A 24837-nucleotide genomic window follows, 5' to 3' on the forward strand; every position below is an offset into this window, starting at 1 on the left:
ACTTCATCCTTCATGATGTTGTCAGGCATTGGAAGCCTGTGGGAGTGAGGAGAAAATTGCTCAACAGGTTCCACAGGGCAGGTCCTGTACCCAATGACATAGAGGCTTCTGGGGACAGATGCCCGTCAAACCAACTGAAGATGCCTCCAGGCCTCCCGATAGGTGTTTGAGCCCTACCCCTGCTGTGCAGAGGCTGGGAAACTCCTCAGGAATCCTGCCTGACTTCCTCTGATTCACTTTATTTTCTCCATACCTCTGTTTTCTCTTCTATGAAGATGGGAAAATCATACCAACTTCTCTAAGTAAAGCCAGGATGGCTTCGGGGGCAACCCAGATTATATTCTCCAAGAACTCCTAAGTTCAAAGAGAAAGAGGATGCAGAAATGTGTAGGTCTTAATGTGGGGTGAGCTCTTATTCTGTGGTCAGAAACACACAGTGGCCCCACTGACGACGGCGCCTGCCTGCCTGACGTCCTTGTGGAGTTATGATGGTGGCTGCCGCTTACTTTTCTTCCCACCCTTTGCTTACCCTGAATGACAACGTCTTCAGGATGATACCCCTGAACCGTGGCTTCCTCTTGTCTCTTTTTCTCCCTGTTCCTATGGCATCCACCCCTAAATTTGCCCTGGCCTCATTCTCCCAGGAGGAAGGTGGAGGGCAGGAGGCAGAAGGGCCCAGGATGGAAGGACTCCGAGTCTTGGTCTTCTGACTCAGGCCCTGAGGCTACCTTTGTGGCTGCACAAAATGACAGGCAAGGCCTCCGCCTTAGTGGCTGGCCCGGACTCACTTTGTAGCGGAGGGTCAGGACTGGCCTGTAGTCTGCTCATAGGACCTGGCTGTCACCCACAGGCAATTCATCCTGACCGCGTCTGCGACTGTGTATGGAAAACAACAGCAGTCGCTTTAACAGCAAAAGCAACAAACACACAGCAAACGGGACCGCCCCTGTGCTCCCAGGTCATGGGAGGCAGATACGGGAAGGAGGACACATTTTCCTGAGATATTGAATAAGATGAGCAGTGGTTATTTTGGGCCAGTCTCCAGCAAGCACTTGGAGAGCGCCTCAGAACTGCAGATGAAGCCCCGGATTGACTTTATTGGGTGATTTCAGCACGGCCAAATATTTGTAGTGTAAAGAAATCATAAAACGTGCTGGTGGTCCGGGAGCTGGATGGGGTGCAGTCTGTGCATATTTGAGATGACTGTGATTTGGTGACAGGCTTGTTTGATCCCCTCACCTAGAAATAAGTTAGGATCCGCCACAGAAATAAATTAAATGAAGATGGCCTGGAATCCATTTCCTCTGCCCGTCCCTTTTCCCCGCTTATCTGGAGAGATCAGCAGTTTTTTTGGCCTCCAGGTGCGATCTGTACTGAATGATCACAGTTGGGCTTTCTCTCCTGCGTTGGAAGCCTGAACTGGCTTCCTTGCCACCCGCCTGCTGCGGAGGACAGGGCCCCCTGTTAGTGATTATGTTCGCCGTTTGTGTAGTCTGCGGCATGGGCAGTAGAAGGCTGATCGGTTTGCTTTAATTAAGCTTCAAAAGAGAACCCAAGCCTCTATCTTATCTCCTGTTTGCTCCTTAATTCCCTCTCCTCGGTCCCTGCTGTAGGTGGGAAACGGAGCTTGTGGTCAGATGGAGGGTGGGACCCTCACGGTCTGGGTGAGCCTTGCCTTGAGAATGAGTTTCTCTGAACTTCTTCCAAGGGAACTCTTTTCGAATGTTCTCTGATTTCCACAGGGAGCTAATTGCCAATGACCTTTTTTTAAAAAAATCCCCTTGGGTGTTTCTCAGTGCAGGAAGAAGGGGTGGTGGGGAGGGAGAGCTGCGGCCGGCACCGGTGACCCCACCGTCTGAGAGCTTCTAACAGGGGGCGAGTTTGCGCAGGCCCCGTGGAAAGCCCTCAGTGAGGCCTGGTGAAAATAGGCCCCCCGTACTTTTGTAGAATTTTCCTTCTAAAACTAACATGGGGGCCGCAGCAGCAGCTTTTTGTCCCAAGTAATCGCCGGATGGATTTTTTTTTTTTTAACCAGCTTCTGTGCTCCTCAGAAGGAACATTTGTAACCATGCATTCTTTATGTGGTCTTCGATTAATAAACAGGAACCCACCTTTCTAGACCGATGGGGAAACAATTTTTTTCTGTGTGCTGCTCTTGTGTGTAGGGTCCATGAATGGGGGCTTTGAGAACTTGTCCTTTCGTGGCCAGATATCAAAGTGCTGCTCACACATACAGATTGACCGCCTCAAGGTGTGGCCCGGGCCGCCGCCCGCGTGGCCGCCCACTGCGCTTCCACGCTGGCCGCCTGGTCGGGCCGCAGGGCCAGACTTGTGATGACCCAGTTTTCTTCCCTGGGATGAACGCCGACCCACCAGGAAGAAGGGGGAGACCACCAGCAGCCATTCTCCACCGAGTCCTAAAATAACCATATTTATATTGACTTGTATGGGCTCTTTCTTGTGGCATTCCTCTCCCATTCACATCCCTCTGGGAAGAGAAAGTTCATTTTTAAAGATTTTCTGGCCTCATGTTCTTCCCTTTCTTTTCTTTTTTCCCCTCAGCTCCTCTCTCCTCCTCTCTCCTCTCCCCTCCCCTTTTCCCTCTCCTGTCTCCCCTCCTCTCTCCCCTCCCTTCCCTTCCTCTCTCCCCTCCCCTCTCCTCCCCTTCTCCTCTCTCCCCTCCCCTCTCCTCCCCTTCTCCTCTCTATCTCCTCCTCTCTCCTCTGCCCTCTCCTCCCCTTCTGTCTCCCCTCCTCTCCTCTCCCTTCCTTTCCCCTTCTCTCTCCCCTCCTCTCTCCCCTCTCTTCCCGTCCCCTCCCCATCTCTCTCCCCTTCTCCCTCCCTTCCCCTCCTCTCTCCCCTCCCCTCCCCTCCTCTCTTCCTTCCTCTCCCCCCTTCCCTCCCTTCCCCTCCTCTCTCCCTTCCCTTTTTCTCTCCTCTCTTCTCTTCCCTCCTCTTCTCTCTCCCCTCCTCTCTTCCCTCTTCTCTCCCCTCCCCTCCTCTTCTCTCTCCCCTCCTCTCCCCTCCCTTCCCCTTCTCTCTCCCCTCCTCTTTCCCCTCTCCTCCCCTCCCCCTTTCTCTTCCCTCTCCTCCCCTCCCCTCCATTCTCCCCTCCTCTCTCCCCTTCCCTCCCCTCCCCTTCCCTCCCCTCCTCTCCTCTCCCTTCCTCTCCCCTTCTCCCCTCCTCTCCTTTTCCCTTCTTTCCCTTCCCCCCTCCCTTCCTCTCCTCTCCCCTACTCTCCTATCCCCTCCCCTCCTCTCCCCTCCCCTCCTCTCCTCTCCCTTCCTCTCCCCTCCTTTCCTCTCTTCCTTCCCTTGTCCTCCTTTCCCTCCCGTTCTCTGTATCTTCCATTCTCTGTTGTCCTTGGATACTGTGTCCTTTCTTTCCCACATCACAGACTGGGGTTCTCCCAGAGTCTTCTTCCTTGTGCTGCCTCAAGCACTGAGCTGTGACTTCAGGGAAAGGAAGCAGGCAGCATCAGGCTGGGCAGTAGAGATCACAGTCAGGTTCCTCCAGACAGAGCGACGTGTGAAGGGCTGGGACTCTGTCTAGGATTCCTGAAGCCCGAGATTAGGCTGGTGAAGACGTGAGCAACAGCCAGGAAGACAAAGAGCAGCAAGGTAGTAACCGGAAGTGTGTATCCTGAGCATTTTGGTAGTACCGGGTCCTCTGGAGGGCTCTTCTGTCTGGCAAAGGCATCTCCTGACCTTTGGCTTCAATTTGATTTATGCTGGGAACCAGCTTCAGAGTGCCTATAAGCAGCAGCATTGGCCATGACCATCGACTCGGAGAGGGGTGAAGAGGCAGGAGTGTCCCCATTCTGTTCCCTCTTCCTTCCTCTCCTTCTCCCACCGGTCCTCCTACCCTTGTTCTGCTGTCTTATTCTAGAAGACCTGTAAGGAAGGTAGAGGTATGGTCATCTGGGCTAAAATCTTGACAGGTTAAAAGTAACACTTGCTCTGCCACAGTCTTCCAGAGCTTCTTGAGAAGCTCTTTGCAGAGGTGAGTGGTGAGGAGACTCTCAGGAGTAGTCAGGGTGGGGTTTGTGGCAAGATAGGGGCTTAGGCTGTCTTTGCTGTGATTCACACTGTTCATCGTCCAAGGTGAGGCAGCTCAGGGGGCTCTCACCATGACCTCTGCAGCTGGAATCGAATGAGATGGGACCCTTGGGTCTCCTGTACCCGCATATGTTGGCAGACAGGGAGAGTGCGGGTTTGATCTTCATAGGGAAGAGAGGCTGAGTGGCAGGAATGGGAAGTTTTAGGAAATGGTGGAGGGACTAGTACAGGAATGGGAAGTTTTAGGAAATGGTGGAGGGACTAGTACTCAGCTCTCTCACACTCCTGCCCCCAGAGCGCCCAGAGGCCCCTGGCTGACACGCTGTGGGTGGGATGGGGAGCCCTTGTGCTCATGCTGCAGATGAACACACTGAGGCTCCCAGTTGCAGCATGACTTGCACCTTCAGAGTGTCTCTGTCCCCCAAGCTGTGCTTTCCCAGCTGCTCCCCCAACCCCGAGTACTCAGGCCTTTGCAGAGGAAGAAACATGGGTGGGCCTACAGTGCTGGTTGTGATTCTTAGCAGCCCTGATGGTTGTCCAGGCGATATCACCTGCCCAAATCTCACATAATTCTTACCCCTCTTTGTAGGGACAATGCCAATGGGAAATGGGAGGAAATGATGGGAGTATACACTCTGGCTGCAGCAGGGCAATGGCTGTAGGCTTAAACATCCTTTGCACAGGGTGTGCCCTGTTTCTCAAAGCTTCCATGCTGATGGTGCCCTGTAGGAATACCCCACCCTGTCCTTGGCTGGCTGGGACGGTCTCCCTTCTCCTCCCCTCATGCTCTCAGGCATTGCCAACACTCTCAGGAAGCAAGAAGACTCCCCTCTCCTTTCCCTGATTTGAAGGAAACAAAATTGGTCCATGGGCACGTGTCCAGGCCACAGGGCAGTTTGGAGACTTCTTGATAAGGGCCCTGTCACATGGACCACCAAGCTGAACCCCCAGGGAGCCAGGAGGTGAGAGTCAATTACTGAGGGGCTTGGAAGAAGTGAGAGCAGGTCCAAGAAGGCAGGCAGCAGGAGGGGGAAGGGCTGTAATTAAGTAGCCACAGGCCAAGGTGCTGAGTCTGTAGTTTTTAGACTTTGAAATACTTTTGTTGTGCTAATGCAGATGCTGCTGGGGGTGAAAAACTGAGGGGCTCTATTGTGAGAGGAGTAGCTTTGGGTATTTCTTTGTTAGTCCATGGCTGAAACACCCCAGAATTAAGTCTCAGAGTAAAGCAAGTCCTCCACTTGTCAAAGTGACAGTTGAAGGTTCTGGAAGACGAGGCCAATTCTGCTTTTCTGCCTTGAAGGAGGGCAGAGGTGCTGGTCTCTGTGAAGGGGTGGCCTATCCAGGATCGTATGCTGGGCACTGTCCATAATTCCAGGGTGGAGCCAGCCTTGGAGGAGCTGGCATCTCCTGCAATATTGGTCAAAGGGATGTTTGCCTTGCCTCTCAAAATATTTCTTAGAAAAGGGGAGTTTGAAATAAATTTGGAAAACTCTACATTCTGCCTCTCTCTCTTGGATGTTTGTCATGCTCTTTATCATGTTAAGGTCCTCAGAATTCCTAAGGGAAGGAAACCATTTTAACTGTGTTCAGCTCAGAAGGTTCTAGCATGTCTATCATAGGACCGAATTTACATAGACGCTAGGAAACAGCCTCTAGGAAACCCCCTTTTAAAAGTGAAATACTTCTCTGGTTTGGTTTTTGTTTCTGCAGGGGTGAGTAAAACATTTAGGGAGGGGACTGTATCACTGTATGAGACACAGTCCCTACTCTCCTCTTGTTGAAGAGGCAACACACAGCTCCCCATACCCCCAGATAACCAACCAACCTTGAGAGGAAGGTATGGGGAGAGATTTGTTAAAGAATCCAAAATTACAGCTAGATAAGAGAAATAAGTTCTAGTGTTCTGTACCACCTTAGTTAACGGTCATATAGTTTCAAATAGCTAAGAGGAGGATATTGAATATTCCCAACACACAGAAATGGTAAATGTTTGGGAAGATGGGTATATTCATTACCCTGATCTGGTCAATATACATTATACATATCAAAACATCATCATGTATCCCATGAATATACATAATTATTATGTACCAATTAAAAATAGAATTAAATTTAAAAAAGAAGAGAGTAGGTTGCTGGGGGTAAGGAGCTAGGGCAGGCTGAGGGTGGGAGTGGAGACCAGTAGGAGAAGAGGGAAAAAGAATGAATGTTGGGGTTGGGGAGAAGCAGGTGAGGAGGAGTAAGGAAGGAATGAGAGACAAAGAGGGCCCAGGGTGCTTGCTTCGGCAGCACATATACTAAAATTGGAAGGATACAGAGAAGATTACCATGGCCTGTATGCGAGAATGACATGCAAATTTGTGAAGCCTTCCAAAAATTTTAGGGGGAGACGGGGTGGGGGAAAGTGAGGATGGTTAATGGGTACCAAAAGAAAAAATTGAAAGAATGAATGAGACCTAGTATTTGATAGTACAACAGGGAGACTCTAGTCAATCATAATTTAATTGTACTTTTAAAAATAACTAAAAGTACATAATTGGATTACATGTAGCACAAAGGATAAATGCTTGAGGGGAGGGATACCCCATTTTCCATGATAGGGTTATTATGCATCACTTTCCTCTATCGAAGTATTTTATGTAACCCGTAAATATGTATACCTACTATGTGCACACAAAAATGAAAGATTACAAAAAAAAAAAAAGCCCAGGTGCAGGAGGAAGGCTGCCTGGTTCTGTCCTGTCCCCAGGCTCAGGCTCACTTTAGCCCTCCCTCACTGGGTTCTTCCGGTCTGTGGGGAGCAGAGAAGTGGGGCCCTGACTGAGAATTCTCGGGTGAGGGTGGTGTGGGGATGGCAGTAGCTGTTTGGTCCCTGTGCGGGGCTAGACAGCCAAGCGTCAGTGCTCCCTCCTCCTCTGGGGACACTCTGTCCCTTGCAGTGATGCCAGAGAGGTGTAGGGTCAGTGGAAGGGGGTTCCTCTAATCTGTTCATGGTCCATTAGCTGAGGGCAGAGGGCAGAGGGAATGCGACTCTGGGCCCCGTTTTGTAACTGGCTGAAGTCTGACTGCTCGCCGCTCAGAGGTAGAAAACAGAAGAGAGGTGTGGAGAAAGGAAAGCAACTTTATGAAAATGCTGGTGGTTGGGGTATGGCCAAACTCATGCCTTTGGAAGATCATTCCAACTTTTTAGGCCAAGGGAAGGGTTTTAGGAAGGAAAAGGTGTGGGAATAGGCAGGAGTAGTGAAAAAGGGTGCAGGTCCGCGTGTCTGCTCTGTGGCCATCTCGGTAATGGATTGTGGGGAGGTCTGATTCGCATCATACTGACTTCAGCCCGGCAGTGGGGGGCTCACCGTTCCTAACTCTTCTTGAGTGGGAGGATACTGCAGCTGGGTCTCTCTGCCTGGTTTGTTTCAAAGTTGGTCCCTGGAATTTCTAAGCAAGCTCATAATTAGACAAGCGTGCACGGTGGGAAAGGAAGAAGTGGAGTTTCAAAGTCTGCCTCAAGGCTGAAAGCAAGAAAGGAAAAAAAAATGTTTAAAAGCATCTTGAGGCTGAGATACTGGGTTACAAAGAATTCATCACCTGGGGCCTATCTTATGCTCACAATCTCCATGGCCTCAGGACTGGCATGGGGCCCAAGAGTGCCACTTGTGAGGGCCAGTGTGTATCCCTGATCTGTGATGTGTTGCCGTGTGCCCAGAGGAGGATGTGACACATGCAGGCATGTTTAGGGACACAGCTGCAGCCAGGACAAGGAGCATTCTTGGCTGCTGCCTCATGGCCACCTTAGCAGCTGCCTGGGTGTTTTCCCGCAATTCAGGTGTGACGCTGATGTTGGGAAGTCCTAGTGGGGAAGAGCCACCCAGGGCCTCCTGTGCTCCTTGGTCAGCCAGGCTCTGTTGTGTCACCATCTCCAGGCCTCGACCCACATCAGGCTCGGCTTTAGGGAGCCTCACTCAGTAACCTGTTTTGGCAATTGGTCCAAGAGGCAGAGCAAATTTTAGAGCCAGGGCTCAAAGTCAAATTTATTTCAATTTATGAACGTGTATATGAGGATAAAAAGAAGAGGTGTAGGTGAGGAGCAAAGGCGAGGGAGAGGAAGGGAGGAGAGACGAGGAAGTACTCAGGTGGACAAGGGCCCACCCTAACCAAGCAACTTCCTTTCTCATCATACAGATTAGAGGGGAACAAGTTTTGGCTGCATTAGAAAGAAAAAAAAAGGAGAAGTAGAAGAAGAATTTTTTTTAAGAGGTAAAGAAAGCAAGCCAAGAAATTACTTAAAGGCTTTCTGAAGGCCTCATAGCTCATACTACTTGTTCCAAGTTATATAAGACACAGGGGAAGAGTTACAGGAAACATATGACAACTAAGCAGAAATCCATTCTATAATAATATTTTTTTCTCATATAACGTCTTTAATCCAAGGATCTTAAAACACTTCACAAATTTGCAACAATTAAATCTCATGGCATAGCTGTAGGAAAGAGTGTTGTTTTGCTCATTTTATGTGTAAGTGAGCTACAGCCCAGAGCGTTTGAAAGAAAATGTTTCCAGAGCCCACCAATGAAAGTGGCCTGGGTCCGGGTCTCACAGAAAGCCTGGGCTCCAACTGTGAACATCCAGGGAACTTCTGCTTCAGGGGAAGCTCTGCTTCCGGGAAGCCTCGCTTCCGGGAAGCCTCTCCCAGCAGCCGGCACCTCAACAGGCAGACAGCAGATGGTAGAAAACGGTCAGCTAGGAGAAAGAAAGGCTCTGCTGGCTTACAACAAATAAATAAGCAAATGCACAAATAAAGAAATAATAAACATATATAATAAAATATAATGTATAATAAACATTTTTAAATAAAAATGTAAAAGTTACAGTTCACTAAAATTTTATTCTTCTTTGCGTCATATTGTTCTCCTTTTGCTGTTATATGTATGTGAAAAAACAGCCATTCAGAATTTTTTTTTCCCATAATGAGAAGGAAACTGGGAGCTGTCTTTTTCCGGGGTGGTGAGACCATGGGCCTGTGTGCTTGCGTGTGAGAGGACAGGGGAAGTGAGGAAAGGGGAGAAAGGCCTGTGGAGAAGAGGACAGTTGCCTTCCTCACCTCGGTTGAAAGAGCCCTGGAAAATACTGATCTCACATTTCCCTCAGATTGGTAGAAAGTATGAGAACTCTGTTGTGGCCTCAGGAACCAGGTCTGGCAGGTGGTACAACGTGCCAGGCTGGCAGCTATGATGGGGAGAGTGGATAGTTTGACCCCAGCACAGCCGGGGACAGCAGAGCAGCCCACCTGCCCCACCACCTCCATCTGTTACTTGGACAGTTGATATCAGCACACAGGAAAGGCTGAGAGGAGAAACAGGGCCTCTCTCCTCAGCAAGCTTTTCCTTCAAGTTGAGATTTTCCTTCCCAAGTTATGCTTTCCACAACTAAGGATGCCTTGACCCTTCCTGAGGGTCTTGGGCTAGAAGGAGATAAAGGGCCTAAGGGGTGGGAGGTGCTGTGTCCTATTTTCCTCAATGACTGCAACTCACTTGATGTCTTTGCCCCTCAGTTTCTGCATTTGAAAGACAGGAATAAAGATATTCACCTCTAAACTCTCGAGGATATTAGAAAGTCTCTTCTTTCTTTCTTTCTTTCTTTCTTTCTTTCTTTCTTTCTTTCTTTCTTCTTTCTTTCTTCTTTCTTTCTCTTTCTTTCCTCTTTCTCTTCCTTCCTTCCTTCTTTCTTTCTTCCTTTCTTTCTTCTTTCTTTCCCTCCCTCCCTCCCTCTCTTCCTTTCTTCTTTCTTTCTTTCTTTCTTTCTTTCTTTCTTTCTTTCTTTCTTTCTTTTCTTTCTTTCTTTTTTTCTTTCTTTCTCTCCTTCCTTCCTTCCTTCCTTCCTTCCTTCCTTCCTTCCTTCCTTCCTTCCTTCCTTCCTTCCTTCCTTCCTTTGAGACAGAGTGTTGCTCTGTTGCCCAGGCTGCAGTGCAATGCCATGATCTTGGCTCACTGCAACCTCTGCCTCCCATGTTCAAGCAATTCTCCTGCCTCAGCCTCCCAAGTAGCTGGGATTACATCTGTCCGCCACCATGCCCAGCTAATTTTTTTGTATTTTTAGTAGAGTCGGGGTTTCACCATATTGGTCAGGCTGGTCTTGAACTCCTGACCTCAGGTAATCAGCCGACCTTGGCCTCCTAAAGTGCTGGGATTACAGGTGTGAGTCTCTGCTATATTCATAAAAGACTTTCATCTTCTCTGGCCCAAAGAGCTGAAGCTAGTGAACCTCAACGATGGTGATACCAACAATTCCTTGCTGCAATCTAACAGTTTGCAAAGTGCTTCCCAGAATCTGCTCCCATTAACCCAGGTTGAGGCCAGGCTTCACAGATATTTAACAGTCTCATGGTAGCACTCCATTTGTTTTCATTCAAAGATCTATTGAAGGATGTCATTGATTTTCACTGAGCTTCTCCCCCAAACTCTTAGGGGTAATTCTAAACTATCACTAGCAGAAACTGATCATGGCTGGACTCCACTGGCCAGGATAGTCAGTTCTGGTAGTCAGAACTCGCACATGAAATTGTAATGAATCTACATCGTTTGAGTATTTCAGATGGGTTGTTAACATCAATAAAATCGCATAGATAGTTCTACCTACCTGGCAGCCCAGTTCACCTGGGCCTCTCAGAGGGTGTGTTAGGGTCTCAGATCTTGTCATTGTGAATCTGGGCAATGCTTCTCCTTTCTTCTGTATTCCTCTCCTCATCACCCTCTCCTCCCATTTTCTAAATGCCCAAAATATAAAGAGCAATGGAACCACACGAGAGCTTAATTTTGAAAGGAGGTGAGCTGCATAAACAGGGATCTTTGTGTAGTTCTGGAGAATATTAATATTCTGATCAAGTTTGTTGTAAATGTATTTCCCTTATCTCCTCTAACTTGGGGACTGTACAGAGGGAGAGTCAGGGAGAGGGAGGGGGCCTTCTGGATTTTTGCCCAGGGTTACTCAGCAGAGACATGGTTTTCCTAAAGTTCCAGAAGGGAGGGGAGGCCACTGCAAGCTCCACCATGTGTCCCAGTATATCATGTTGACTCATGACCAGATCTTGAGAAAAACTCACAGAAGTCAGGAAATTCCTGGCAAATGCTCTCATCTCACCCTCTGCTAACCCTGCAGGGACAGCATAGGTAGGGTCAGATCGGAGGACATTTTTAAAAGGAAAAATCAAAGCACGTCTGTAGCTTCTGCACGCCTGTGGTGGGACAAAGGGTCCTAACAGGCCTGGCTGAAGATACAGAAGCAGCTTCAAGCCCCAGTGACGAGGGGTAGCCAGCGCTTGTATGTTTCTTCATTCTAGATTTTTATTTCTGCAAAAGTTTTTCCCCCCTCCTTGGCGTTGTTTCCCCATGGGGAGTAACATCTTTCTTTTTGAGCAAAGCCAAATGACCAAGGCACCACCCCCACCCCCTCCAATGGACAGGGCCAAATTTAGAGTTGGGGTTGCTCATTTAAGCTTTGTATATAATTGAGCCTGGCACAAAGGGTTATCATTAGGAGGAATGGCATGAAATGAAGGAATGGAAAAGCTCAGACCCAAATTAGAAAAGATGTGCTGAGGGAGAGACACAGTGGCAAGGCTGGGAGCTCTGGTCTCAGAGGAATTCTTAGGAGAAAGGACTGGGCATTAAAAGTGCCTGGATGGGACAATTAGGGAATTGAATATGGCCCTGCCATCTCCTGGGATTATTTGCTTCTAAGTGCAAGGGCGTGGTGGTAAGAGGTGGCAACAGACACCAGAGGCATCAGTTGTTAAGAGCCAGCGTCTGCTCCCAGGGCACCATGGAACGCCGAGATAAACAGGATTATCCTCTAACCAGATGTTTACCAAGTGTGTTCAGCGCTGGGCAGTGTTACTTTATTCCCCAAGCAAATGGAAGGTGCTAGGGGACTCAGCCAGTTCATGCGGCTCCATGCAGCTGGGCACAGCTTGCCCATTCACCCTGCAGGATCAGTCCTCCTGCCTGCCTATCCTGGCCATCCCCCGCCCTCCTGGTTGACTCACGTGGGAGCTGGCAGCAGGGGGCTACAGTCGTTCCCTCCGCTCCTCGCCAGGCTGTCTCTGCTCCCTACATTCCTGGTGGTGTCCCAGCTCCATGTGACCCCGGCTTCTAATATTCTTGGGTTTGTTCAGACTATACAGCTGGCCCCACACTGGGCTTCCTAGCCTTGTTAAAGCCAAAATGCCGTCTTTTACTACCCCGCTCTTTCCATCAAGTTCTTCAAGCAACCCGAGTTTTATAAGCGAGATGACTCTTTTGGTGAGCTCTTCCTCTGGGGGCAGGGAGCCTGGGTTTCAGTAAGGCATGGACTGGGCTTCATCATTGTTATTTTTTTTTAATGGTAGTTTTAGAAAATAAGGTTCAAAGGTGAGTGACTCTCCAGGAGGAAGGATTAAGTGGGTTGACTTGGGAGACGTTCAACCGAGGAGGCATTGCTAAGGAACATAATCTATTTTGCATTTCGTTTCATGAGCCAAAGTCAGTTATGGCATAGGAATAGCTTTTTCATGCTGTCTTTCCCTTTCTCCATTCTACAAAAATATTCATGCCAAAGAATATGCAAGTTGTATAAACATCCCTTCAAAAAGCACATAAAGATATTATATATAGTCACACATGTCTCCTTCCAAATGGGTGTGTTCCCAGAGATGCATAGAGATATCTTTCACACCCTATATGTAAAAAACAGCCAATTTAAGAATTGGCAGAACAGCCTTGCCTAAGTGAGTAGAAAACTTTGGCTCGGGGCTCTCCAAACAATGCCATAAAACCCAGGCTTGCTTTTATTGAATGGTGATGCATGAAAGACCAAGGGTGGCCAACTTGAATGAGGGCAGGAGCCAGCATTCACAGGATTGTCATAAAGGGTGGCAGGAAAGTTTCTTTTTTGCTGAAATTCAATCTATTCCTAGAAAAAAAAATTGCTTCTAATACTGGCTGGCTGGATGTCACTCTTATATTCACTTCTGCTGCAACATCATTTGAACTCATCAATGTTCGCGATGTTACTTTCACATTTGGTCTTCTTGCCTCCAGCCTCACCCCATCCATTTCAGCCTCCACTCCACTGGCTGCCAAAGTAATCTTTTTAAAAGGCAAATCAAATCTATTACTTTCCTACTTAAAACCCTTTGGTGGCTCCCCATTGCCTGCTAAAGTTCGAATTCCTTAGCTTGGTAGACAAACTACCTCAACCTTCTGTCCTCGTTACCCTTTAAGCCATTCCATGAAGTCCCCCAGCCCCATGCATGCTCCACTCCAGCCATTTCAGACGGCCTTTGAGGCCACAGTCTTCCAAGCCTCATGTATTTGCACATGCAATTTCCTTCACTGGCATATTCCCTGGGGATATGAGTGGAACAGTGATAGCATCTGTGGTCAGATCAAGGGGGACAGGAAGATGATGTGGTAGAGTGGGGGGTGGCGCTTTTAACTAGGGTGGCCAGAAAAGCACACTTGAGAAGGTGACTTTGAGTGAAGGCTGAAGGAGATGAGGGAGACAGCCTGCAGATATCTGAGGGAGAAGCATTTCAGGCAGCAGGAACAGGTAGTGTAAAGGCATTAGGTGGGAATGTGCTTGGTGCCTTCAAGGAATAGTTGGAGCAGGGTGAGCAATAAAGGGATGAGGTGTCTGGAAGTCTGGGTGAGGAGCACGGGGCTCTTGACCCAAACACTTGCCAGTGTTGCCAGTGGGAATGAGTGACCTGAGCCAGCAGCTTGGCTGTGAAATGCTTGGAGGTTGCAGCACTTTGCTTATAATGCAGATGAGTGTTAAGAGTGGTTCTGAAAGTGTCAGGCTCTAGACTTTACTTTCTCCCAACCTGCATCCACACAGTCTCAACAAAGCCATTTTAGTAGAATTTGACACCCTGATGACTAAAAAACCAGATATCTTTGAGGAGGCATTAATGTTTAGTTAGAGTCCAGTACTGGGTAAGTAATCCTCATCCTCAGGAGCCTCCTGGGATGCTTGACCCATACCTGATCTATCATGTTCTCAATAGCAGTCTATTGTATCAGCTCTTCCCATTCCCATTTTATAAACATTTATGGTAATGCCATATATAGATCGTTCAAGTGATTGGACAAAATTGTGAATTAAGGTGTCAAACTTCTCCTCCACCTTTTTATTATGGTAAAGTATACACAACATGAAATTTACTATTTTAACCATTTTTAAGTATATAGTTCTGTGGCATTAAGTACATTCACACAGTTGTGCAACCATCACCAGAACTTCATCCTTTCCAACAGAAGCTCTGTATCCTTTAAGCACTAACTCCCCCTCATTTTACTTTCTGCCTCTATGAATTTGACCACTCCAGGAACTTCATACAAAAGAAATCATACAATGTTTTGTGTACTGGCCTTTGTGACTGGCTTATTTCACTTGGCAGAGGTCTCCAAGTTTATCCATGTTGTAGCATATATCAAAATTTCCTTCCTTTTTAAAGCTGAACAATATTCCATTGTATGTTTGTGCCACATTTTGTTTATTCTTTCATTCATGGATGGACACTTGGGTTGCTTCCACCTTTTGACTCTCGTGAATAATATTGTTATGAACACGGTGTACAGGTATCTGCTCTCACTTCTTTCTCTTCCCTCCTTTAAAGGTAGTCTTTGAGCAGAAGCACCTCTTGGCTGCTTGAATCCATCTGGATAGCTGCCCTTCTCCCTTGTCTTGACTTGGCTTTATTAACTCAATTGATGATGAAGTCTGTTTCTGATGAGCTCAACCTTCAGCCACCAGAAAATTAGGCTCTGAATGATATATACAGAAATAAATGTGTGATGACTTTTCTAATGTCACTCCTTGGGAAATCACTAGCACTGCTGGAAACAGAGACTAGGGATTTCCCCAGGGCTGGGCCTTCTCATTCTCAGATGGTGGCCCCTCAGGGGTCGAAGCCACGGAAGATGGCCAGTATTCTGCCTGGGAGATTCAGTGGGCGCCTCTCAGCCAGGGCTCCTGGACATCTTTTCGGAGGTCCTGGTGCATTGGCTGCAGCAGAAGTGAGCCTAGATGAGGCCAAGGCCATGGTTTCAGCCGCCCCTGGGCCAGCCCATCCCAGTCAGTGGCTGTAGACTGCATTGCTCCTCTCAGGCAGCTGACCTAAACAGCACTTGGACTTGAACAAACAAAATGAAAATTGCAAAAGAAATTTATATTAAAAATATTGCATGCTTTCAAAATAGAGGATGCCCAAATATGAGAGAGGATGGAATGAACTGAACAAACATGGGTGTTGGAATCAGCGAGATACAGATCGAGACATGGGTCTTATCAGCCATGGGGTTTGTGCAAGCCATCCAAATTCTGTGAGCCTCAGCTTCCCCATTTACAAATGGATATAGGGTCTTTAAATGAAAAAAATAAAAAATATGAAACTTGCTTTTATTGAGCAGCCCTTATTGCATATTAGAATCGCCTGGAGAGCTTTAAAATCCTAGGATGCCTGGGTATGACTCCTAGAGATACTGATTTAATTGGTTGGGGGCACCGATAGTGTTTATAAAACTCCCCAGGTGATTTTATTGTGCAGTCAAGGTGGCATATAACTGGCCTAGAGGGCAGCAGACCCTCCTCAAATGCTAGCTCTCCTCAGTCCTCCTCCCATGCCTGCAAAAACCCTAGAAAGCACATGCCCTCCCTCACATGGAATAGCCTTGGCATCAGCTGCCTTGGTTCATATCACAGCTCTGTGCCAGTGACCAGGGTTCCTAACATAGCTGAGCCTCAATTTCCTCAATGGTAAGATGGGATTGATGACAGAAACCACTTCTAGTTTTCTGTGAAGATTAGAAGAGATAACACATGGCTTGGAGTTAGAGAGTACTCAATAAATGTCAGCCCTTATTGTGAGCATGGTCAGCGTCAAGTCAGGAATCCCATCATTTCCACTGCAGCCAGCCCTTCTCACCCCCTCCCTCCCCAAACCCCAAAGCAGAGAAACCAACCCTCCTGTTCCCTGCAGAGGGCTGGTCAGTTCCAGCTCTCCTGCTGAGCCACGTTCCTAGGAGATGCCTGGTGAGAACTTGGGATCAGATTGAGTCAGAGGTATTCATAGACTTGACTCACCAGGTCTTAAAACCAGAAGATTGCCCTGTGGGTCTCATGACGTTCCTGGAAAATAAAAGAAGTGAATATTATTGGGCTGAGTTCATCAGACACTCAGCCCTCCCTTTTGTATGCCGGTGGTTCTGAAGAGAGCAGGCAGCAACTTAGCCAAGTCTGAACCATCAAAGGCAATGGCCTGGTTGCAGTGCAGGGAGATGTTGCTTCTCCTGCAGACAGGTCTGTTCCTCTTTCCATTCCTCTTCTCCTCCAGTCCCCCAAGGCTATAGACTTTCTCCTCCCTCCAGGTTCCTGGGAAAATATTTCTGAGGGCTGCCTCTGGTGAGGTGTGTCAGAGCTGAGCTATTTTCAAGGGCTGGGTGTGGGCTGGGAAGGGGCCACCCAGATTCCAAAGAATAAGAAAGGGAAAGTTCCCCTTCTGCAGCCAGCATTTCTGGAACCTTGCACTGAAGTGGCAGCCAGGTAGGGTACCCATTTCTCTGAGGCCTTCTTTTCCCCACACCCCGTCATATCCCTAACAATAGTAAGTCCTGTTGTTTCCACATCCCAGCTATCTCTAGAATCTACTTCTCTACATCTCCAGAGCCACAACCCTAGCAAAAGCCACTGTCATTTTATAATTTCTCACCTGCAACTGCAACCTCCTGTTTCTTTTTTTTTGAGACGGAGTCTCGCTCTGTCACCCAGGCTGGAGTGCAGTGGGGCGATCTCGGCTCACTGCAAGCTCCGCCTCCCGGGTTCATGCCATTCTCCTGCCTCAGCCTCTCCGAGTAGCTGGGACTACAGGCGCCCACCACCACACCTGGCTAGTTTTTTGTATTTTTAGTAGAGATGGGGTTTCACCGTGGTCTCGATCTCCTGACCTCGTGATCCGCCCGCCTCGGCCTCCCAAAGTGCTGGGATTACAAGCGTGAGCCACCACGCCCGGCCACAACCTCCTGTTTCTACTGTTTCTATTCTGTCTACCCTTGTCAGCAGACAGGTAAATTTTTCAAAATATAAAACTGATCATGACACGTACATGCATATGCACATTTAAGCTTAATACTTTTTCAAAGCTTCACATTACTCTTGGGATAAAGTCAAAACCTCTAACAAGTCTGACAAGGTCATGTATATCAAGATTTGGTTTGGCTATGAGTGACAGAAAACCCAAGTTAATAGGGGTTTGGATAGATAAGGTTTTCTTTTCTATGTGAAGAGTCTGCAGTTCAACCAGCGAGGATTGGCACAGCAACTCCTTAAAGTGATGGGGGACTCAGACTACTTGAGTTATCTGCTCTGTCATCCTTAGTATGCAGTTTTCACTTCACAGTCCAAGAGGGCTGCTTGAGTGCCAGCCATTGCAACCAAATCTCAGCTCACAGGAAGGAGGAATTGCACACAGCACTTCTACTTGCATCCTTCTGTGCAGAATTTAGTCACATGGCTACAGGTAGCTGAAAGAGAGGCTGGAAAATGTAATATTTTTTTCCAAGTTGCCATAGCCCACCAAAAATGGAGGAAGAAGGGGAGCATAGATATTGAGTGATAACTGGCAGTGTAAATCATATAGTACTCCTCTCCTGAGCATCATTATACCTCATGCCCACTTCCCTTGGCTCTCTCCACTCCTGACATAGTGGCTTTCTCCAGATGTTCCACACATTTGCAATACTCTCTCCTGCCATAGGCCCTTGCTCATGCTTCAGTGTTCTCTCCTCCCTCCTACTTAATTACTAATCCTTCAGAACTCCACTCAAGCAGAGTTCCCTTGAAGAACCTTCCCAGAGGTCAGACCCTCCTATTTAGAAGGGATTTTTTTTATCTTCCTCTTGTACGTTTAGCTTATAACATGTAGATTCTATCACTGTTGCAATCACACATTTGTTTTGTATGATTATTTTCTGCCTCCCATGATGAGGACAGAGTTTAGGCTTGGTTTGTGCACTATGGAGCATCCTGCCTGGCACACAGTAGGTGCTCAATAAGTATTTCTTGAATGAATCAATGAATAAATTTAGATGTTACCTAAAATGTATTAAAGGGGGACCAAGAATTAGGCAAAGGATTTTCCTGGGGCAAGTCATAGGGAGTAGCTGAGAGGGGTTGGGAGATGCATTCTAAATAGTCCATCCAAATCTAGTAGGCTTTAGGTGTGGCAGAGAAAGTGTTGACCTGGAACTCAGACCTGTTTTCTGATCTCAGCTCAGCCATCAACAGCTGGGCCACTGCCTAGAGACAGAAATGGTCAGATGTTGGGTATATTTTGAAGGTAGAGCTGACAACAATTGCTGGCAGATTGGATGTGGGAATTGAGGGAAAGAGAAGGGTCAAGGATTAGTCCTGGTGTTTGGCTGAATACACGGAAGGCCATTTATGGAGAAGGGGAAGACAGTGAAAGGAACAGCTTTTAAGGAGAGGGTCTGAAGGTCTTATTTGCAAATGAGCCACATGTTCCCATAGCCAGGTGCACACTTCAACTCTTCCACAGAGGAAGCCTAAGCCCCAGGCTGGGAGGTGTCAGTGGTGGAGAATACCAAATGGATGTAAAAAAAGTTAACTGAACCCCACCCCATCCCCCCAAAAAATGCCCAAACAACTGGACTTTCAAGGTGCATAGTTACCAGCCAAGTTATTCAGCTCAACTCAGCAACAAGATTGAAGAGAAAGTGGTCAGAAGACCTTGATACCAGGCTGGGTAGGAAGCAGTCACTTTGGGCTCAGAAGGTCAGTGATGAGGGAAGGCATATCCATGCAGAGTCACTGCAGAAATCTTAGGAAAATTCAGAAAATTACAATCCCAGTACATGCCTAACATCATGTATTTTCTCCCAATCTTTATTATACACATTTTCCTGTAAGCAGTGGCACTCATCTGAATAATGTGATTTGGCAATTTCCCTGTCTCACTAAACAGTGTCATACATGTTTCTAAGTTGCTTTCTAGAGAGGCTGTACTGATCTACTCAACTAGAACCAGTATATTAGAATGCTTCTCTCTTGGCAATCTTGTTCACAATGAGCATTAGCAAAAGAATACTTTGACAATTTTATAAGTGAGAAATAGTAATTCATTATTATTCTAATTTGCAGGTTTAAAAAAATTTCTAGAGAGACTGTTAGTTACATACTAACAAATGCTTGTTAGTTACATTTTTTTTCAAGTGACCTTTGCAAAGATATTTCTAGACTTGGAAGGAACCAGAATAACCGATATTTAGTTAAATTCCACTTCCTTCACCTCAAGAAGTAGCAGCTCTCCCCTCAAAAACCAACCATATGTATGAGGGGGATGGGGGTGGCAAAGCAGAGAGAAAGAAGTGCTATGGTGGAAAGTTTGCACTCAACTGCTGGGTGACAACGGCTCACCACCAGCCTCTAGTCCACCTTCTTGTGAATGAGGGTGGAAGCTTTATAAGCAAATCAGTGCTAACTATAGCTGGTGGATGTCTGCTGTGCAGATCTTTTGGATTTCCGCCCTAATCTGATCTGCCATCTGGGTTTTGATACGCACAGAGAGGCAGTCTGATTTGGTGAGATCTGCACCCCGTGTGCTCTCCCACTGACTCTGTGGGAGGAGAGAGAGCCCACGGCCTGATCTGCTCCTTCAGGTAGGGACTCTGCCTGGTTTGGCTGTGTCTTAGAATATAGTTTAGCACCTGGCACACAGTAGGCTCTTAGTACGTATTTGTTCCGTGACTGAATGATCAGGATCCTGAAAGGATAGCTAGGAGAGAGGAGACGCTGTTCTCTCTGTTCTCACTTCTGTTCTCAGCTGTGTCACTAAACAGTAAGTCACTTTCTTTCACTGGCCTGTACTTCCTCGTTTTAAGCAATTAATCCAAAATGGCAGCAAAGATTCCTTCTAACTCTGAAATTGTGTGAAAACATTTAACCTATCTTTGCTTTAGTTTCTTCATCTATAAAATAGGCAGAATGAAAATGTCAACCTCCTATGAGGGTACCAGATAAAATACAGGATGCACAGTTAAATTTGAATATCAGATAAACAAGAAAGACATTTTTGAAAAGTATAAATATGTACCCAATATTGCATAGGCTCGATAAATAACTGGAGTGCTGAATGACCAAACAACATGCAGCTGGATCTGTTTATTGCATTTAGAGTCGTGTTTCTAGACTATGATGATTACATGGTGTTCAGTCGACAAGTATTTATTAAGCATCTACTATATGCCAGGCACTGTTGAGGCCCTGGTGATACAGCAGAGAATGAAATAAGCAATGTCCCTGTGTTCACTGGGCTTAAATTCTAGCTAACAAAAAAAGTACACAAAATGTCATGTAGTCATCATGCTCAGAAGGCTAGCAAAGCAGGCTAAGGGCCAGAGACCATGTGGAGGGCTGAGAAAGGGAGTTAAGGAGGCTGAAGAACTCAACTCTGTGCATCTGAAAGCCCCCAACCTCCACATAGACCTGTGTTTGTACAGCAAGACTGTGATAGCATTTTGTAGCAATCCCAAAGATGCATAAAAATGTCATTGATTCAAAAAGCTCATGCACCAAATTTGGGATAAAATGAGCAGTTGCTTGGATGGAAGAGACCTATAAATCATTTAGCCAATTTTAGCTGAGCTAGGGCTGCAACCAACTTTCCTGAGAGCCAGGAGAAAGTTCTGGGAGGTGATGTGGGTTGTGAAAAAGGTGATTCTGATTTTCAGTTCTGTTTACCAGTGTGGTTGGGTTAAGTCGTGACAACTTTTGTACATGTTTTAAAGTTTTAGCTGAAACAACAGTGAAGCATTTTTCTTTGAGACAAGTTTACCCTCACTGAGCCAGTGCTCTTTGGTTCAAGGTTTTGCTGGGGCCTATTAAGTGAATGGCTGTAGAGGTCTTCTTTTCTTTCTTTTCTTTTCTTTTCTTTTCTTTTCTTTTCTTTTCTTCTTTTCTTTTCTTTTCTTTTCTCCTTTCCTCTCCTTTCTTTTCTTTTCTCATTTCCTCTCCTTTCCTTTCCTTTCTTTTCTTTTCTTTCCTTTTCAGATGGAATCTCACCGTGTTACCCAGGCTGGAGTGCAGTGGCACGATCTCAGCTCACTGCAATCTCTGCCTGCCAGGTTCAAGCGATTCTCCTGCCTCAGCCTCCGAATAGCTGGCATCACAGGTGCATGCCACCATGCCCAGCTAATTTTTGTATTTTTAGTAGAGACAGGGTTTCACCATGTTGGCCAGGCTGGTCTCGAACTCCTGACCTCATAATCTGCCTGCCTTGGCCTCCCAAAGTGCTGGGATTACAGGCATGAGCCACCGCGACCAGCAAAGCTCACCTTTCTTATACCTCTGGTAGCCCAGAGAAATCTCAGCATCATTGCTATCACTACCTTTATGATGGCATTAGGTCTCTAGGTTTCTTCTACCCTAGAATATTCTGTGCGCTTGCCTCTATTTCATTTTACACATTAGACTTCTATTTAGTTTAATATAGAGGTTTTATTGTCTGCTACGAGAATTGGATATGTGAAGCTCATTAACATTTCTCAAGTAAAACTAGAGAAAACAGTTTGTGGAGTTTCTTTTCTATCGTTTTCAATTCATAGTGGTTGGGTTCTTAGAAGTAGCCATGATTCTTGGTTTATAAAAGAAAATAATCACAGACACCTGGGGAAATGTAGTTTTGGTGGGGGAGAGGCAGTTCTGTGAAAGTCAACAGCAGAAAGTACCCATAAGCTTTTTTTTTTTTTTTTTTTTTTTTTGAGACAGGGTCTTACCCTATTGCCCAGGCTGGAGCGTAGTCATGTGATCACGGCTCACTGCAGCCTCAACCTCCCAGGCTCAAGTAATGCTCCCACCTCACTTCCTGAGTAGCTGGGACTACGGGCACATGCCACCATGATTTTTTGTAGAGATGGGGTTTCACCGTGTTGCCCAGGCTGGGCTCAAACTCCTGGACTCAAGCAATCTATCTCTCTTGGCTTCCCAAAGTGCTGGGATTACAGGCGAGCACCACCATGCCTGGCCCCATGAACTTTTTCCATCAGAGAAGCTCTTAGGCACATTGCTGGCTTCTCCTCAAATGCTGTCACCTGAGGAATAATTGCCTCTCTGATCCCCTCAGACACAGTTCCCACACAAACTGGACATCTGAACATCTGGGGCCTGTGAGCTCTGTGAGAACATTATTGGACACTGGAGTCGGGAGGGATGAGGGACCAACCTCTCCCCAGATGACTAGGGCTTCTCTGAGACTGAGCCAGACACCAGATGAAGGAACAGCTCACCCATGACGAGGGTGAGAGCACACATGTTCACAGGCAGCAGGGGATATGTTTACTCACTGACTCTTTCATCAGGTCACCCTCCCCAAGATAATAAGCTGAGGTACTTGAGCAAGTTCTGCCTTTGAAAAGCTTGGAATCCCCAAAGGGTGGGGCACCACAGGGTGGGCACCCAAACAGACAATGCAGAAAGCCAAGCACAGATGGTTCTAGCTGGAACCAGGACAGAAGCCTCCAAACCTGGCTCCAGAAAAACTCAGAACTGTTTCCAGGGTGAGCATGGACCATCTCCCCAAAGGCGGCGACCAGGGTGGCTGAGATAGCTCAGTTAAGGTAGCTCGCATTCATGTGGCTCCTTTGATCTGAGGTTGGTAAACCTTGTTACCATATCCAGTCACAAAGAGCTGCCACCTGCTTTCTACCTGGAAGCTCAAGGGATTAGGGGAGAACTAACAAAAGTCGGTCTGTAAAGTGCTTCCAGATTTTTAAGTGAGTCCACTGTGAACTTAGATCAATGCTTCAAGCTGCAGACTTTTGAAGGCAGAATGATCTGTCCTGAAGGGTCCCAGAGGCTATTGGGCCCAACTTTCTTATATAAATGGGAGGATGTAACCAAGTCTCCAAGGAGGGATGGGGCTTGCCCAAGGTCCCATGGCATTTTCTGCCAGAGCAAGAATCAGCACCAAGTTCTCCTAGCTCCCGGCCCTGAACTTTCTCCTCCACCCTGAGAGCCTTGCTCTGCTGGGGCAGTGAAGGGTCATCTGTTTAACAGGGAAGGCCCTTCTTGTCATAGTCTTCACGGGCTGTCCTTGGCAAGATTGCCTCCAAATAAGCTGCAGCATGGTCCCCTGCCTGGACCTCCCTCTCTGTCTTCACACCCGTGCCACCTTTCGAGACCCAGTGGAGAGCTAGGTCAGGATGCCTTCTTGGACTGTCTGATCTTCTCTGCCCCTGAGTACCTAGGCTCTGTACCACACCCTCTTCACGTTGTTCTCCCGTCATTAACTGCTCATATAACCCACTTTTCCTTACTGAATTGCAAGCTCTGAGGGGTAGGAAATACATTTCCACCTTCTCATTCATTTAAGTACCTAGCATGGAGCTGGGCATAGAGTTGGCGCACAATAAATGCTGATGAGCATGCATGCCTGAGTGACTCTTTCTCGTTTCTTCCTTGACAGATTCAGAGCCCAGTACCTTGGACTCCCAGTCTTCGACCACCTTGTTCCTCTCCTCGGAGGAGCCAGGCCCCTCCACTGCCGCCCTGCCATCTCCCTCCTCCTCTTCCTGTGAGCCCCAGGCCTTTTCCCCAGGTCCGCCAGTGCTGCCCCCGCTGTTGCCTCCGCTCCCCGCAGCCTCGGCGCCCCCAGGCCCCGGCGCCTCCCGGCGCACAGGCCGCTACTCGGTCGTCGCCTCCTCTCCGGAGGCCGCCCCGCGTCTGGTCGACTGGCTCCCCGGTTGCCCTTCGACCACCTCTCCCAGCACACGCGGGGATGACAAGGAGCGGCCGCCGCCAGTCCTGGCACCGGCCGAGGGCCCGGAAAGGAGCCGCGCCCCGCGCCCCAGCACCGCGGGCAGGGAGGAGGGCACCGTGGACGCGGGTATATCCCCGCCGCCCCGAGCCCGGCCCGCCGCTGCGGCGAGCTTGGAGGCCCACGTCGGGGACATCCTGGTGGAGCTGCGGACCATGAACGGTCACCTGGACATCATAGCGCGGGCCCTCACCAAACTGGCTTCGTCCCTGGGGCCCCAGCCTGAGCCGCTGCCAGATGCTCCGGATGCCAACTAATGGAGCTCGGCGAGGCTGGGCTGCCCCGGGGCCAAGGGATCGCTTGCACCAGGCATCCCTGCCTGTCCTTCCCCAGCAGCGAAGAGCGCCCGGCGGAGGAGCGGTTGCTCTGCGCAGCTGCCTAGCGGAACGCACTGCCCTAGCGTTTCAACGTGAAACAGACCCGTTTGCGCCTCGCACCCTCTTCCTCGGCTCTCTCACGGCGGCCCCTGCCCCGGCTTCCTGGCCCTTCACATGCCCTTCTCTGGTCTTGAGCTCCTAGCAGAAAAAGTGCCTGGAGACGGCGGTGGCACCCTGCGAAGGATGCTTAGAGAAACACTCTTTCACATCCCATTCCTGCGACTTCCGCGTGGTGTGGAGGGAGAGGAGCTCAAAGCATGTCACCAAAGCAGCAGCGAGGCCAGCTTCAGCGTTGGTGGGGCATCCATCTCTGGTGACGTTCACAAGTTTGTTTGTTTTTAAAGTCGTTTTTGGAAAAATTTTTTTTTTCTCATAAACACATTTCAAGAAGTTTGGAAAATAGAGAAATGAAACAAAATCTGGTGTATTTGGGGAAAAGGGGGGTATTTAAGTCTTTCTTATGAATAAGAAAGTATTTTGTGTAATAAAAAAAAATTTATATCCACTTTCTGGGCGTTGGGCTTTCCCTACCGCATTTCTTCC

General features: G+C 47.9%; 1 protein-coding gene, 1 long non-coding RNA gene and 1 other non-coding gene across 3 annotated transcripts in view; 2 read left to right on the top strand and 1 right to left on the bottom strand.

Annotated features, from left to right (window-relative positions):
• LOC129473775 (uncharacterized) overlaps window positions 1-24793 on the top strand; it is a 55519-nt gene extending 30726 nt beyond the window's left edge. The window contains exon 5 of the mRNA XM_055264655.2: window positions 23567-24793. Coding sequence (XP_055120630.2) covers window positions 23567-24174 — 608 coding nt within the window. The 3' untranslated portion in view covers window positions 24175-24793. The remainder of the gene's footprint in view (window positions 1-23566) is intronic.
• On the top strand, window positions 6333-6439 carry LOC129473919 (U6 spliceosomal RNA). Its single transcript, XR_008654429.1, has one exon. It is a non-coding gene; the product is annotated as a U6 spliceosomal RNA (small nuclear RNA).
• Window positions 14186-18901, bottom strand: LOC134735785 (uncharacterized). Its single transcript, XR_010119268.1, has 3 exons — window positions 18777-18901; window positions 16174-16218; window positions 14186-15223 (listed from the first exon to the last, which is right to left on the bottom strand). It is a non-coding gene; the product is annotated as an uncharacterized lncRNA (long non-coding RNA).
• Window positions 24794-24837: the final 44 nt, after the last annotated feature.

This window comes from Symphalangus syndactylus, chromosome 23, assembly GCF_028878055.3.
Source record: "Symphalangus syndactylus isolate Jambi chromosome 23, NHGRI_mSymSyn1-v2.1_pri, whole genome shotgun sequence".
Classification (NCBI taxonomy): Eukaryota; Metazoa; Chordata; class Mammalia; order Primates; family Hylobatidae; genus Symphalangus; species Symphalangus syndactylus.